Here is a 15,377-nt window from a genome sequence, read left to right as displayed (position 1 = left end):
CTTGAGCAATACGTCTTGATTCATTACTCGCACTAAATTTAGCAATCATGTCAGTAAATAAGATTTCAAAATACAAGATGTACTTTGAGCAACCTCAGATTTATTACAGCACCAATATATTATTCCTCTTGAATAAAAATGTTTTTTTTTTTCCAGAAAAACAAACTTGAGAAATTTGCAAGCGCAATATTATTCTCCAAATATCATACATTGAGCATTTTTTCCTATTATGTCCAGTGGTTTAAACCTACATATTATGGTGATCTTGATCTTATGATTTTGATGACGTCATAGGGCACATGCCAGAAGAGTAAATGTCACAATTCCTGACTGGCAAATTATTTAACAGGAAACAAAAAAAAAATCATATACAACAGTAAACTACACATGCTGTGCAGTAACCTAACTGAAAACAGAAATGAAAGAACATTAATCCCATAGTAAAGACAGATTTTTTTTTTTGATCTTCTGATATGTTTCAGCTCATTTTCTTTAATTAAAATGGAGCGAGGTTTGGTCTGTTTCGGTTTCCAACACAAAACCATATAAGACAAAAGGTCAAAGAGAACTTCTAAAAGAATACATCACAAGTACAATGAAAAAACAGAGAATGTGCAATGTGACAATGCACAGCGCAAGCAGCCATGCTAAATTATTTAGATTCAGAGATTGGGACACCAAATTTGATCATTTCAATTTATCGCATAAACATTTTCTAATCTATATGCAATTACGTGACAAAAAAACTTTACTGTAAAGTAAAACAACCCAGTTACAGCTTCAATAATCAGTCATTGCCACCAGTTCAGAAGAACTGTTTGACATTTTGTTGGGCCTTTTGCTTGTTTAATAATGTTCACAAAATATGTTTTGTTTTACTTGAATGTATAAAATCAGATCCAGTCCAGGATGTCTGTCAAATGGTCAAAAAACAAACAAACAGCAGCTTTACATAACTTCTTAACCCACAGCGGATTACGATCATTTGATTGAATCATCTCCATTGTATTACTAAATTGAGTTAAGTTTGAATGTAGAGATTCACGTCCTGCCATTTTAGTGATTGGATCGCTGTTGGTCGATCTGATCAGTGTCCATCTGAAACCAAATCAATGCAGATGGTTAGTAAACGGAGGGAATCTTGTTAAAGGGCAAGAAATCATAATTCTGTTGAACTCTTACCTCCTTTAGAGCTCTTACTGGGGTTGGGGGTTGTGGAGTATTTCTGAGGGTATCGGATAAACAGACGGTCTTCCTCCTTCTTGATCCAGCGCAGCAGCTTGGTGATGGCGTTGATGGCACAGGTTTTTGTGACAAGGGGGCTGAAGCACGTGTACAACTCGAATTTACTCGTGACCTGGAATGAGAAATTGAATTAACTTGCTTCGGGCAACTCGTAATTAACCTGAGAATATTTTCAAGGACGCCACCAAATAATCAATCACAACTTGACTCTATTTGGAGCAAGGTCAGGAACCCTAATTTGCATAATCTGCATTTGCAAATTTTGACTGCAGCTCAGAGGCCTTAAAGGTAACTCGATCTTTCAAGGTCTTGCCGGAGAGCATGTGAAAGCACCAGGCGAGGTAGAAAGCACAACATCAACATGTTTTGCTCTCGGAGGACTGAGAACAGATGCGTGTGACAGCAGTTACTATTCACATACCCAGGCCAGCAGAGTCTCACGTTCGGCCACGTGGTAGATGAGCTTGAGGGGGCGTGAGGTGCTGTGAATACGGCCGTGCATGTCTCTGTACAGGTCCAGGAGTCTCATCTGCTCCTCCTCACTGCCGTAAGGGGCCTCCATCTCTGGGCTGTGGAGACAGAGAAAAACAATGATGTCTTTATGCTTTGGATCTCATTTATCACTATTTTCAGAAATTATATTAGTGGTCCTACAATTGTACCGCACATCTCATAACAAACAGGCTGCTCTCAATAAAAGCCAATGCATTAGGCATCAAACAATAGGATAAACGAAGAAAGCATGCTTTCAATTTCTCTCCTTTGTGAAATTCATTTGGGAAATATGTGAGGTTTACAGTGAAAATAATAAGCTCACAGATACTATTCAAAAGTTATTTGTGGAGATGCTGAGGAAAAATCTGAGGTCAGCATTAGTAAAAGGCTTTCTCCTATTGCAAAGTGTTTGACTAAATCAATTTTAAAAAGTTGCCAATTGAAAACAAGTAAAACATCGCAGCAGTGTTATTTATGTATTGTTTATACAGTATAATAGGTAACACTTTATTAAGTTACATGAACTAACAATGAGCAATACATTTGTTACAGTATTTATTAATCTTTGTTAATGTTAATAAAAATCTGTTCATTGATTGTTCATGTTTCTATATTTTCAGTTGTCATTTTAAGTTTTAGTAATTTTTTTTTTTTTTCATATTTATTAGTTTTACATTTTCTTCTACTTAGCTTTAATTTATTTTTATTTCATTTTTACTTTAAGTAATTTTGGTACTTCAACTTAAAATTATTTTATGTTTGATTTTTTGTTTAATATTTATATTTCAAATAAAAAGTTGTAAACAACTTTTAAGTTTTAGTTTTAGCAATAACAATACTGAATCATTCACAGCACATCCAATGAATCACAAAGGTGTTCACAACAATAAATAAAAGAGTTAATCTGATAAAATAAAAGTCCAGATCACATTTTATCCAAATATCAACAAGAGAAAATAAAATATATCTTGAATTAAAGGAATAGTCCACATTTCAAATAAAAAATTTCCTGATAATTTACTCACCCCCATGTCATCCAAGATGTCCATGTCTTTCTTTCTTCAGTCGAAAAGATTAATTAAGGTTTTTGATGAAAACATTCCAGGATTATTCTCCTTATAAAGGACTTCAATGGACACCAAACGGTTGAAGTTCAAAGGGCTTTAAACGATACCAGACGAGGAATAAGGGTCTTATCTAGCGAAACGATCGGTCATTTTCTTAAAAAAATGAAAATGTATATGCTTTATAGACACAAATGATCGCATCACAAGTGCTTCCACCAGAACGCGATTCCGTATAATTCCTTACGCTAAATGTCCTACGCCTTCCTCATTCAACTTACGGAACGAACGCGGCGCCAGTTCCGTTTTTTCCGTAAGTAGAATAGGGAAGGCGTAGGACATTTAGCGTAAGCTTTTTGAAGAATACGGATTCGCGTTCTGGTGGAAGCACTTGTGATGCGATCATTTGTGCCTTTAAGCATATACATTTTTATTTATTTATTTATTTATTTATTTATTTAGAAAATGACCGATCGTTTCGCTAGATAAGGCCCTTATTCCTCGTCTGGTATCGTTTAAAGCCCTTTGAAGCTGCACTGAAACTGTCATTTTGACCTTCAACCGTTTGGAGACCATTGAAGTCCACTATAAGGAGAATAATCCTGGAATGTTTTCATCAAAAACCTTAATTTCTTTTCGACTGAAGAAAGAAAGACATGAACATCTTGGATGACATGGGGTGAGTAAATTATCAGGGAAATTTTATATGAAAGTGAACTAATCCTTTAAGAAAAGTAAGACATTTTACAATGTGACATTGCAATAACGCACTTTTAGTGTTTATTACACGCACTTTTATTTTATTTATTTAACATTTTTTATTTAAACAATAGTATAGAATTATAATATCTGCATTTATCTTATCAGCCACACCATAAAAATAATTAGACTTTTTTTTGCATCAAGTTAATGAGAATTAGAGGAACAAATGTGGTAAGCTCTAATAAATATGCAGATCTTAAAGGGATACTTCGCCAAAAAATGAAAATGTTGTCATCATTTACTCACCCTCAAGTTGTTCCAAACCTGTATGAATTTCTTTCTTCTGCTGAACACAAAAGAAGATATTTTGAGGAATACGAGTAACCAAACAGTTGATGGACCCCATTGACTAATATGGAACCGACATTCTTCAAAATATCTTCTTTTGTGTTCAACAGAAGAAAGAAAGTAATACAAGTTTGGAACAACATGGGGGTGAGTAAATGATGACCGAATTTTCATTTTTGTGTGAACTATCCCTTTAATGAGAGTTTACCACAATTGTTCCTCTAATAATCCTTCTCAAAAGTATAAATAGAATTTCTTATTTGGTTTTATTTTAGGATGAAATAAGAGAAGGTTTCATGAGATTCTCAATCCTCAGTGCAAACGACTCACCTGGTGAACTGCGTTAGCTGCCGATAGTTGTCTGGCACATCAAAGGGCTTGTACATGAAATGCCTGAGGTCAGACACTCCCACCTGACTGACGCTGTACGAGTGAGCTTTTGCTATGGAGTTCAGCGCATTCTGCGTTTGCATAGCCTCCTCGATCTTCCTCTTACACTCGGCCACCGAATAAAACGCCTCTTTATCGGTGGAGAGAAGAACCAAACAAACAGTACATTCAGGAGGGTCCAGATAGGAGATGTATGCATAAAAGTAACAGTCAGGATTAAAACTGGGCAGGCAGATGGGTGTCCAGATCTCCCCAGCCTGAAAGGCGGACGAAGCCCCGATGAGGTTCAGCAGAAGGTGGAGGTCAGCAGGCTCCAGTCGGGCATCGTCGATGACCATCTTTTCTTGCACTATGGTGAGCAACTGGTTCTTGGCTATGAGGATGGAGAAGACCAGGTTGGGCGTGATTGCCTTCTGGAGAATCTGACTGAGGGAGTCCCTGAGAGACGAGGCCAAGGGGAGACAGTGCACAGCGGAGAGTAAGAGGCTGGGGTCTGAGTCCAAGAGGTTAAGGAGGCCGTCGAGAATCTTCTCCGAGCCAGCCAGCAGACGTCGCAGGTCATAGTTTTTCTTGTGCTCAAAGATGCGGGTGATGCTGGCCTGAGTGAGCATGCTGACGATCTGGTTGTAGACGTAGAGCAGCTCGTTACGGAGCTGCTGCTCCGATTGACGGCTGTTGGAGACGGACACCAGCACCAGAGGACCCCGCTGCATGAACACAACCGTGTGCTCATCTATCAGGAGAGAACAACACAAGTAAAGAAACCAGTTGAAGTTATATAAGCAGTGGATTCATAGTTATTTAGGTAGATGATTAATTGTTCTTTGGTCTAACAGACACCTGGGGCCTCATTTATAGAGTGTGCAAATGCTTAAATCCACACCAACGCTCATATTTATAAAAACGGTCTTTGACGTGGAAAAGTGCTTAGCGCCACGTCGGGGTCTGAGCAGACGTACGCACTTTTCACACTCACTCATTTTCTGTGTACAACGTTCATTTTATGAATCACATGTACGCACATCTGAGAAATGATCGTAAGATCAAATTTAGGACGGTTTCTGCACAACATTTTATAAATGAGGCCCCAGCTACGCAAGATGTTTGCACAAATGTGAACAGTGTACACTACCATTCAAAAGTTTGGGGTCAGTAAGATGTTTTCACAAAAATATTAAGGAGCACAACTGTTTTCAACACTGATAATGAAGAAGAAATGCTTCTTGAGCACTAAATCAGCATATTAGAATGATTTCTGAAGAATCATGTGACACTGAATACTGGAGTATTGATGCTGAAAATTCAACTTTGCCAAAAGGAATAAATTACATCTTAAAATTTATTAAAAGTTATTTTAAATTATAATAATATTGCAAAATTTTACTGTATTTTTGATCAAATAAATGCAGCCTAAGTTAATAAAAGCAACTCCAAATTTTTTAACGGTGGCATGTTTTTATATAAAATATAATAAATAGAAAAAAGCTTTTTCCCTATAAAACTACAGCTAAATAACTTTTAAAAATGTTGAGTAAAATGTATGCATGTTTGGTATCATGTTTGTTTCTTCAAAATAATATATAAAAAAAAAAAGATTAATTTTTCAAAAATTCATTCAAAGGATTTACAAAAAAAGAAACTTGTTTTTTTTACACTGCCCAGTGTAACAATTGACAATGCAAGAGGTGAGCACTCTGTAAAGTCTACTCCAGCACACCCCAAACACTTTCATTAAATTTAAGTTCTGGACTCAGAGGTGCCAATTCATGTGTGAAAATGATTCTTCATGCTCCCTCCCAACCATTCGTTCACATTTTGAGCGTGATGAATCTTGACATTGTCATCCTGGAATATGGCCATGATGAGTCTTCCTACATGGTTATTTAAGAAATGAGAAGCTACACACTCCACCAGTTAGTGTTAGAAGAACTGTTGCCAAACATAACATGCTAGAAACATAATAATCACTGAAATAATGATCCAATCATAGACTCTTAAGCATTTGCCTATTTAAATCCAAACAGCGACTTTTTTTTTGGCCGGGCAGTGTATGACAAACTGCTCGTTTTACTTGCTAAAAACAGTTGGTACAAACCACTTAAACACTTAAAGGTGCAGTATGTAGGATTTGTCCGCTAGAGGTCGCTAGAGGCCTATTCAAAACAAAGGCGTAGCTTGATGACGCCAAGTTTGAGTGCGGAATCTTGGGACATGTGGTCTTCACCTCAACGGACGATGCAAAAGAATAGGGATAGGACTCGGTAAGAAATCATGTTCATGGATGCGATTATTAACGTTACTGTAGTATGAAGCAGAGCAGGACCGAGTGTTGTGGGAGCTGAACGAGGCCGCTGGAGCGATTGCGCAACACACGCCTCACGAACAGCGGAACTTTTATTATGCCACAGTCGCCGGCGCTGCTTCCTCTTTTCCGGTCATGAGTATGAGGTAACGCAGCTCTGTTTATCATATTAGATACATTTGAGTGTGTTGAAAATGATGTTATAACGTTACTCTGTGCGTTCGCTCGGCAGCTGCTGTGATACACTTGTTACACACTGCAGTAAGATAGATCGATTTTAGAATATCATATTAAATGCTGGATGGCTTGTGTTGATAAATGGCATTCAATTAATTTTAAACCGTACTGTATGATAGAGAATATAGCCGCATCTGATTATGCTATGTTAGCTACTTCACAAAATAGTGTTTTTCTCTGAGGCATGGTAAAGCATGGTACTCGCAAAAAATCAAGAAAATTAGATTTAAACAATAAGAGTGTCACGTGTTGAGCTATATAACAATAATTAGTTTTCTGTCTATAAATATATTAAAACGTGTAATATATTAAAGCGTCTTTGGTGTTTCCATGGTTTCTACAAACTAAAACTTGAAACTGAGGGTAACGCGGGTATGACGCGATTGACAGGCGGCTCCTCACACGTCCCGGAGCCTTGGTTAAAATTGCAATTTTCTCACGATTTACAAATAGTTGAAACATTTGGGATATTGTAAGTTCTCAAGTGAAAAAAATATGTAACACACTGGCCTAGTGATTTTTGGATATTTTACTGCAAAAATCTTACATATTGCACCTTTAAAGACCCATGATTTCCTAGTCGGTGTCATGTGATATTAGATGGAGGAGCTTGCTCATTATGAGAGCACCTGATTGGACAAATATTTGCATACGCCCCTGAGTGCAAGACGAGTCATTAATATTTTCGGCCTTTTTTCCCGGAAGAGAAAGACTTTTACAAGTAAATGAGCTAATAAAGCATGACCTTATCTTTCCATAGGGTCTTTAAGCCAATCATTTAGACGCCACAAAGAACTTACCAGAGTAGACTGAACGAATTATGTTGTCTCCACTTTGAACAAAGGACACCAACGCCATCATCACTCCCATAGTGGAGGACAGAGCCTCCTCACTTCCATATCGGGAATAAATGGGCTTCCCAGCCTCGCTCAACACAAACACATGCTTCCTGTGCTGTCTCCAACTCTCCGCCATCACATCCTCATTCCTGTGCGAGGGGGGTCCCAGTGGTGTACCGGTCTCGGATAGAGGAGACGAGGCTCCTTTCATACCCATTCCCTGCTCTTCCAACTTCCCCCGGGCTAACACGGTTACAACAAACTCACCCGAGTCATCATTGCCATTGTCAACTAATGCAGAGTCCTCGGATGCTTTCCCAGAATCAGTCTCGGAACCACCGGCACACAGAGACCTGTCATCGTCAATGTGGAGCTTCTGCATATCTGTTGAAGGCTCTTGTGATTGGTTGCCCTCCTCTGATGTAGGGTCTGCTGACTCCAAGAGCCCCTCTGGGTCTGAAGGCACCCTGTGATCTTCATTCACACAATGGTTTTCTGATGGGACATCACTGTCCGAATAAGCAATATCTGGAAAGGAGAGTCTGCATCAGCATGGTACCCACTAGAACACAAGTTTAAACTAGTAATAAAACGGCACCACCCAAAACATTACCTATCTGATCAAGACATTGTGGAAGAATGGATGGATCAAATATCTTCACCTCCTCCATATTCCCACTCTGTTGACTGCTCGGATCCATGTCAACATGCAAAACAACTGAATTTAAATAAGAAAGTGACTTAATAACACCCAACAAACGGCAAATATATCAGAAAAGCAATTTAATTAATGAAGGTTCGTACTTCATGTACAACAGTGAAGTCTAACACGTTTAATCTGATTACTGCTGTTATCCCATATCTGCACCGCTCGTGGAGTTTGAACACCGTCACGCACGTCTCATACCGCAGATAGTTTAATAACAATGAATGACTTTAAATAACATGAACTGGTTAAAATCGTAGAACTATTAACCAGATTACAAGACAGAAACGAGCTAATCTACGTTATTTATGGGAAAAGCTAATGATTTCCCCGATAAACGACTCCTCTCGTGAAATAATTCACTACTCGTCATAATCACATTCATGTCTGATAGAATAAATTATTAACGACGATTAAAAACCAAGAACATCCTTTCGTTTTCGCTCAACGCAACTGACTCAGCCGCCGGTGCTCCAGGAAGCTTGACGTTAAAAACAATGCAAAACAAATATCCACAACCACTTCCGGTTGACAAATTTCAAAATAAAGGACCATAATGAAACACAATAAAAGTATATTTAAAAGTGTGAGACCACCAGCGAAAATAATTCACTATAATTTACTATGTATAGATTATATTTACAATTCACTAATATATATATATATAGATAGATAGATAGATAGATAGAGAGAGAGAGAGAGAGAGAGAGAATTTCACCTTTTTTTTTTTTTTTACTTTACTCAATATATACACTTTACAAACTTTTCTTTTAACAATTATGTGTGTGGATATGTGTTATGGTATGTTATGATGTTCAATACTGAAATCTCAGGTTTCACTAAATACTTTTGACAGTGTACAAACATCAAGGTATGATTTTGAATTGTTTATTGGTTATCTTTATATAACCAACATCCTGCAGCTTCCTTTGCTGCATTGGTCAATATAGCAAAAATTAGAAAAAAAAAAAAAAAGATCAAAACATTTTCAACATTCATATACTAATTAGTATAATTTATTGTGCTCAAATAATGAAAACACCTGATAATAATAAACAGTTGAGATGATATTTTTAATATTAATTTTACAATGCTTATTTAAACATGCACCTAACTAGGTCCATGGAGTTTAATGAAATTAAGGAAAATGGGTTAGAAAAAAAGATCAGAATACAGTGTTTTTTATAAAGAGGAGGGGAGAGGAAGAAACATTGTATGGTGTTGAAATAAAGAAATGCAGCTGTTCCATGGTTTGTGCTGCAAGTTATGATGTCCAATATATCAACTACAGTCTGGAGAAGATTCTCTGTGCATTGCATTTTTCTTCAAGCTATCGAGGTATTCTTGTTGTGAAGCAGCCAGAACTGAAGCCAGAACGTCATCATCTTCCCAATCTGTTAAACCTAAAAAAACATAAACCACCTAATTAACAAAAACATGAATTATATGTTATAACAAACATTTCTACTAAAGCATATAATGCCGTACCAAAGGCAGTAGGTGACATATCCTGCATTAGAGTCCTGTAGCCCAGGGTTGGGTAGAGAGACACCAGGGAAGAGTTGGCTGAAGACTGATGACTTGGACCTTGAGAAAGAAATCAAGGAAGAACCAGTTAGTACGCAAGAAGTGTGCATTAGCGCAAGCAAAGAAAATATACGTATACAGACCTGGGGCACATGGTGATGGGGGTTTGGGAAGAACCAGCGAGGCTCCTGCTGGGGAGGGGGGTTTGACGGAGGGTTCAGGGTGAGCCGGGCCTGGATGCTCTGGAGATGGGGCGGAGCTTCGTTGGCGAGGAGACCTGCATCCCCAGTCCTCAAAGCCACTGGATGTGGCGGCTGTGGCAGAGCTGCAGGTGGCACTAGCTTTACGAGGCTAAATGGAAAAGCAGAAAGGGAAGGTGGTCAGAGTCTTTTGATCTTGCTTTGATTTGGTCGGTGGGATGGTTTCATACCTGTCTCGCTTGCTTCTCTTGGTCCTGAAGCCACTGCAAGTAGGACTCACGGGCCACCTGCTCCTCAATGGCCTCATTGGTGGCCTCCCAATCTGTTGCTCTCTTCTTATCCTCCAGCATCTGCTGCTCAATCCAAGACTCCTCAGATGTCTTAATAGCGTTTTTCATGAGACACTGGTCAGCGTACTACATAAAGACATTATAACAGACATTAGCAGGGAAAAATCATCTATAGATAAATACTGTCCTATTTACAACACCTACCCCTGGTTTAAAGGAGGGGAGGCCCAGCCCGACCCCAACACTGGCCTTGTAGGGATTCACCACAGAGTTATAATGGATGTTCTTGTGGTAACTGACACGTATCGGCTCATCGTTGTTCTCTTGGATGCCGTGGAACGTATTAATTGGCTCTGCAAGATGGGAGTTGTCAAATAGAATTTAAAAAATGTATTTCCTCTTCTATCCTAAAATATACCACAGCCTATTAGATGGCAGGAATTCAACAGACATTAACTAACCAACGCCATTCTGGTAAACCTCCACCGGCCGGTTGTACATTTCTGCCATGGCCTGCATCTCTATGTGGTTCCCATGGCAGTTGTTCTTCCTCTTTCTGTTAATGTATGTGGTGAAATCTTCTGTGACATAACTGGAAAAGTAATCTGCATTTTTCGTCTGCAATTGAGGAATAAACAGTGAATCACAATGGCACATCAGTCAATATAATTAAAAAGAAGAGGTAAACTCACATTTCAAAGCTAATTATTTTTTAATTGCAAATCAATTATTCTTAAATATTTAACTGACTCACCAAGTAATCCATACACTGCTTCCGTACCACATCATGCATATCTTGGTCCCCATATACTTGATCAGCTTAAAAAAAAAAACATTTATTATTTTTAACTAAAACTATTACATTTGTTTCTTGGTAAACAAAATAAAGCTTAAATAAAATAAAACATAAATATTACATGAAAAACTTGCACTTAAAATGAAAAAATTATACTTAAAAAAACATAAAAATTAGAAATGCTGCCTTTGCAACTAACTGAAATAAAATATGTTTAAGCTATATAGAAATATTTAAATATATATAAATGTATTACCAACTGCTCTGAAAAGACATGCTCCATCTTCCTTCATTTTTTTGATTTCAAAGCCTTTCTTTTCCCTTAAGGCTTTCTCGAACCATTCTTCTTGCTGTAGGTCAAAAAAAAAGAAAAAGAAAGAAAAAAGTGTATTATAGGACAATTAGGACATATGAAGCATTTATTCCAATCACCAAAATAGACAGTGTCCCCAACAAGTGTTTGGAAAATGTAAGATTAGTAGGAATGGAAAAAGAAATTTAATTCTCGCTACAAGCTCATATATGATTTTGTAAAATCATTTGTTTTCCACAGAAGAATGAATGAAAATCTTCACCATTCACTTTCAGTTTTTGGGCTTAATGTAGGGTTGTGCTGATTTTGTGTCATATTTTCAACTTTTTATCTCATAAATGTGACAAAAAGTTGACTTGTCATAATTTAGAGACTTTGTATGTCATAATTATGATTGTTTTTTCTTATGTGGCAGAAATGGGCTTCAATAGAGTTAAGATAAAAACAATGAACCAAAACTGCAATAATTAAACTCAAAACAACCAAAAGTCAAACAGGTTTGGAGGGTGAACAAATGACGGCAGAATTTTCTTTTTTTTGATGAACTATCCTTTTAAGGCACAGTTCGAAACATATTGTTTGCTCTTAGCAGACTAGATGGGTCATTCAAACTGGAACAGAAAGCAGTCTAGTAAGAAAACTGTCAATATCCTGAACCTGCTCGACCGTGGCTGGGTCCACAAGCTGAAGTCTGGCCGCATTCTCATACTCATCCTCACTGTTGTTGCCTCCAGCTCCCTCTTCGGGTTCCGAGACTGGACTACCGCCCCCTCCTCCTCCTCCTCCTCCTCCTCCGCCTCCCACTCTACCTCCTCCACCTGTCAAACCGCTGGAGCAGACCGCCTGCCGTCGCCGCTTGCTGAGTCCGGGTCCCGAGCAGCAGCTTCCAACACCACCTGCGCCGCAGGGTAACTCGACACGACCTGCGACCACAACTGAGTTCGCGCTCCCTTCGCACTGCACGACCGGAGCTCCAGCGGTACCGGGCTGAGGGGAGGCCGGCTGCGGGCGAGTGCTCGCCTCGATCCGCCGCTCCTCTCTGGACGTGTGCGGTGTGGCCTGGTATGTCCACGGCGGCGGAGAGGCCCTGGGTCGGGACCCCGATCGTCCTGCGAGGGGATGAGGGTGCGACTCAGAGCCGCCTCGTCTGTCCGGTTCGTCCGTATGATCACCGCCACCGGCTGTAGAGGCCGGTTTCTTCTTTGGGAGGATTGTCATCGCTGGCCAGCTTGCGGTGATTTGTGTTGTTATGTGTTACAACACAGAGAATAAACGGCCTTTCACACTTGTATATGAGCAGTTTGTTCGCTGCATGTATAGTTACACCCGTCCTGGCATAATATGAGGTGTCGGTGAAATAATACGGTCGTCACAGATCTTTCAGTTTCGAGGTTTTTTCTTTCGTAACAACGACCGAGCGAGAGTTTGACACAAACATCAACAAACCACAACGCGATTTCACGTCACTTCCGACGCCTGCTCTGCTTCTTGTTGACAAATGGGCTTATGGTGCTTTGCACTGCCCCCTACCGCATCAGCCCTTCTATTGACTTACGGTGATTTTTGATCCATTTCCAGTGAAGAAAGTGTTATTGAAAACCACACATTAGAACCAGTTTTTGTGACAGTGTAGTCAACATATTCAAAAAAGTAACTAATTTGCATAATTAACTATTTAAAAATCTTTTATCGGTGAACACACACTACCAGTCAAAAGTTTGGAAACATTACTATTTTTAATGTTTTTGAACAAAGTCTCTTATGCTCATTAAGGCTGCATTAATTTCATAATAAATACAGAAAAAAAAATAATATTGTGAAATATTATTACAATTTAAAATTATGGTTTTCTATTTTAATATACTTTAAAATATAATTTATTTCTGTGATGCAAAGCTGAATTGTCAGCATCATTACTCCAGTCTTCAGTGTCACATGATCCTTCAGAAATCATTGTAATATGCTGATTTATTATCAATGTTGGAAACAGTTGTGCTGCTTAATATTATTTTATAACCTGTGATACTTTTTTCAGGATTCATTGATGAATAAAAGGTTAAAAAGAACAGCATTTATTCAAAATATAAATCTTTTCTAACAATATAAATCTTTACTATCACTTTTTATCAATTTAACACATCCGTGCTGAATAAAAGTATTAATTTCTTTCAAAAAAAAGAAAGAAAAAAAATTACTGACCCCAAACTTTTGAACGGTAGTGTATATTGTTACAAAAGATTTCTATTTTAAATAAATGCTGATATTTTTTAACTTTTTATTCAGCAAAGAATCCTGAAAAAGTATCACAGGTTATAAAATAATATTAAGCAGCACAACTGTTTCCAACATTGATAATAAATCAGCATATTACAATGATTTCTGAAGGATCATGTGACACTGAAGACTGGAGTAATGATGCTGACAATTCAGCTTTGCATCACAGAAATAAATTATATTTTAAAGTATATTAAAATAGAAAACCATAATTTTAAATTGTAATAATATTTCACAATATTATTGTTTTTTTCTGTATTTATTATGAAATAAATGCAGCATTAATGAGCATAAGAGACTTCATTCAAAAACATTAAAAATAGTAATGTTTCCAAACTTTTGACCGGTAGTGTATAGGTTAAATTTGACCCATCTTTAAAGTGCCAGTAGTGTGTCTTATGTTTGTCATTCACCAATGCTGCTGAATGCTTGATTCTGATTGGTTGACAGACGTTCTATAACTGCACAACTATGAACTAGTTCCAGGTTTTTTGTCCACATTATCACTTTGCCACTTTTAAACAGCCATAATCTGTAGCATAGGCTACTACTGAAAAAATATACAAATATTGCATATAAATGACAAGCAATTTCTATTAAAGGGATAGTTCAGCCAAAAATGAAAATTTTGTCATCATTTACTCACCCTGATGTTGTTCAAGGTATTTTGAAGAATGCTGGTAACCAGACAGTTGAAGGTAGCCATTGACGTCCATAGTATTTTTTTCCCGGTCAGTGGCTACCGTCACTGTCTGGTTACCTACATTCTTCAAAATATCTTCTTTTGTGTTCAACAGAAGAAAGAAAGTAATACAGGTTTGGAACAACATGAGGGTGAGTAAATGATGACCAAATTTTCATTTTTGGCTGAACTATCCCTTTAAGACATAGAAATGCTGTTTTCCCCTTTGTATGACCAATACATAATTGTTTAGAAACAGTCCAAACCACCATTACTAGTTCTAAAGTGACACTTACAAATAAGTAAGAGAGGTTTGGTTAAGTTACTATGTTCATTGTCTCCAGTGGCTCAATGGGTGGCACTGTCGCTTCACAGCAAGAAGGTCCCTGGTTTGAGTCCTTTCTGTGTGGAGTTTGCATGTTCTCCGTCCACAATCCAAAAACATGCAGTATAGGTGAATTGGAGATGCTAATTTGTCTGTGTGTGTGAGCCCCAAGCCATGTAATGGGCAGGGTTGGGGAAAGACCTGGCAACCTAAAGACATTGCCAACACCTCTTGCATATGGGAAGAGATGGCCATAGAATCAGATACAACTAAAATGGTTAATGAGAGAGAATCAACTCCAGATTGGTGAATTATTGAAAGTTAATGCACACCCTGAGATGATAATGTGGCCACGACCCCAAGTAGTTACACCTCCAGGTGTGCATAAATTTGTATAATTCAACAGTTCACCGACAATTATTCTTAGTTCAGTATTGTTTTTGTAACTGTATTACAGTTTGAATCTAAACAGATTTCTAAGACTTCACCCCTCAAACATATCACGTAAACGAGAAATTAACATGATTTTAGATGATGGAACAACGGGTGAAAAGCCCCGGGGTAAATGGACCATTGGATGAACACTATGAAAACAAAAACTCTCACAATTATACTGATTTCTATACAGTAACATATGATTTC

At 38.0% G+C, this 15,377-nt stretch overlaps 2 protein-coding genes across 4 annotated transcripts; both read right to left on the bottom strand.

Moving 5' to 3' along the window:
• Positions 1-80: 80 nt before the first annotated feature.
• Positions 81-8,829, bottom strand: mon1bb (MON1 secretory trafficking family member Bb). The gene is made up of 7 exons (XM_051911986.1): positions 8,427-8,829; positions 8,236-8,340; positions 7,584-8,150; positions 4,185-4,977; positions 1,667-1,814; positions 1,183-1,357; positions 81-1,098 (listed from the first exon to the last, which is right to left on the bottom strand). The coding sequence occupies exons 2-7, from the start codon at positions 8,321-8,323 to the stop codon at positions 1,088-1,090; spliced, it is 1,782 nt and encodes a 593-aa protein (XP_051767946.1). The 5' UTR covers positions 8,324-8,340; positions 8,427-8,829; the 3' UTR covers positions 81-1,087.
• Positions 8,830-9,382: 553 nt separating this feature from the next.
• Positions 9,383-12,933, bottom strand: otud5b (OTU deubiquitinase 5b). 3 transcript variants are annotated; one of them, XM_051911987.1, is made up of 9 exons: positions 12,112-12,933; positions 11,398-11,491; positions 11,100-11,164; positions 10,807-10,963; positions 10,550-10,698; positions 10,286-10,471; positions 9,999-10,206; positions 9,817-9,915; positions 9,383-9,731 (listed from the first exon to the last, which is right to left on the bottom strand). In XM_051911987.1, the coding sequence occupies exons 1-9, from the start codon at positions 12,670-12,672 to the stop codon at positions 9,610-9,612; spliced, it is 1,641 nt and encodes a 546-aa protein (XP_051767947.1). In that variant the 5' UTR covers positions 12,673-12,933; the 3' UTR covers positions 9,383-9,609. The 3 variants fall into 3 exon arrangements, with proteins under 3 accessions (XP_051767947.1, XP_051767949.1, XP_051767948.1); XM_051911989.1 differs by having other exon boundaries at positions 12,174-12,192; XM_051911988.1 differs by lacking the exon at positions 12,112-12,933 and having other exon boundaries at positions 11,398-12,098.
• Positions 12,934-15,377: the final 2,444 nt, after the last annotated feature.

Source organism: Ctenopharyngodon idella, chromosome 11 (genome assembly GCF_019924925.1).
Source record: "Ctenopharyngodon idella isolate HZGC_01 chromosome 11, HZGC01, whole genome shotgun sequence".
NCBI classification, from domain to species: Eukaryota; Metazoa; Chordata; class Actinopteri; order Cypriniformes; family Xenocyprididae; genus Ctenopharyngodon; species Ctenopharyngodon idella.
This window is presented reverse-complemented; position numbering and strand designations above follow the sequence as displayed.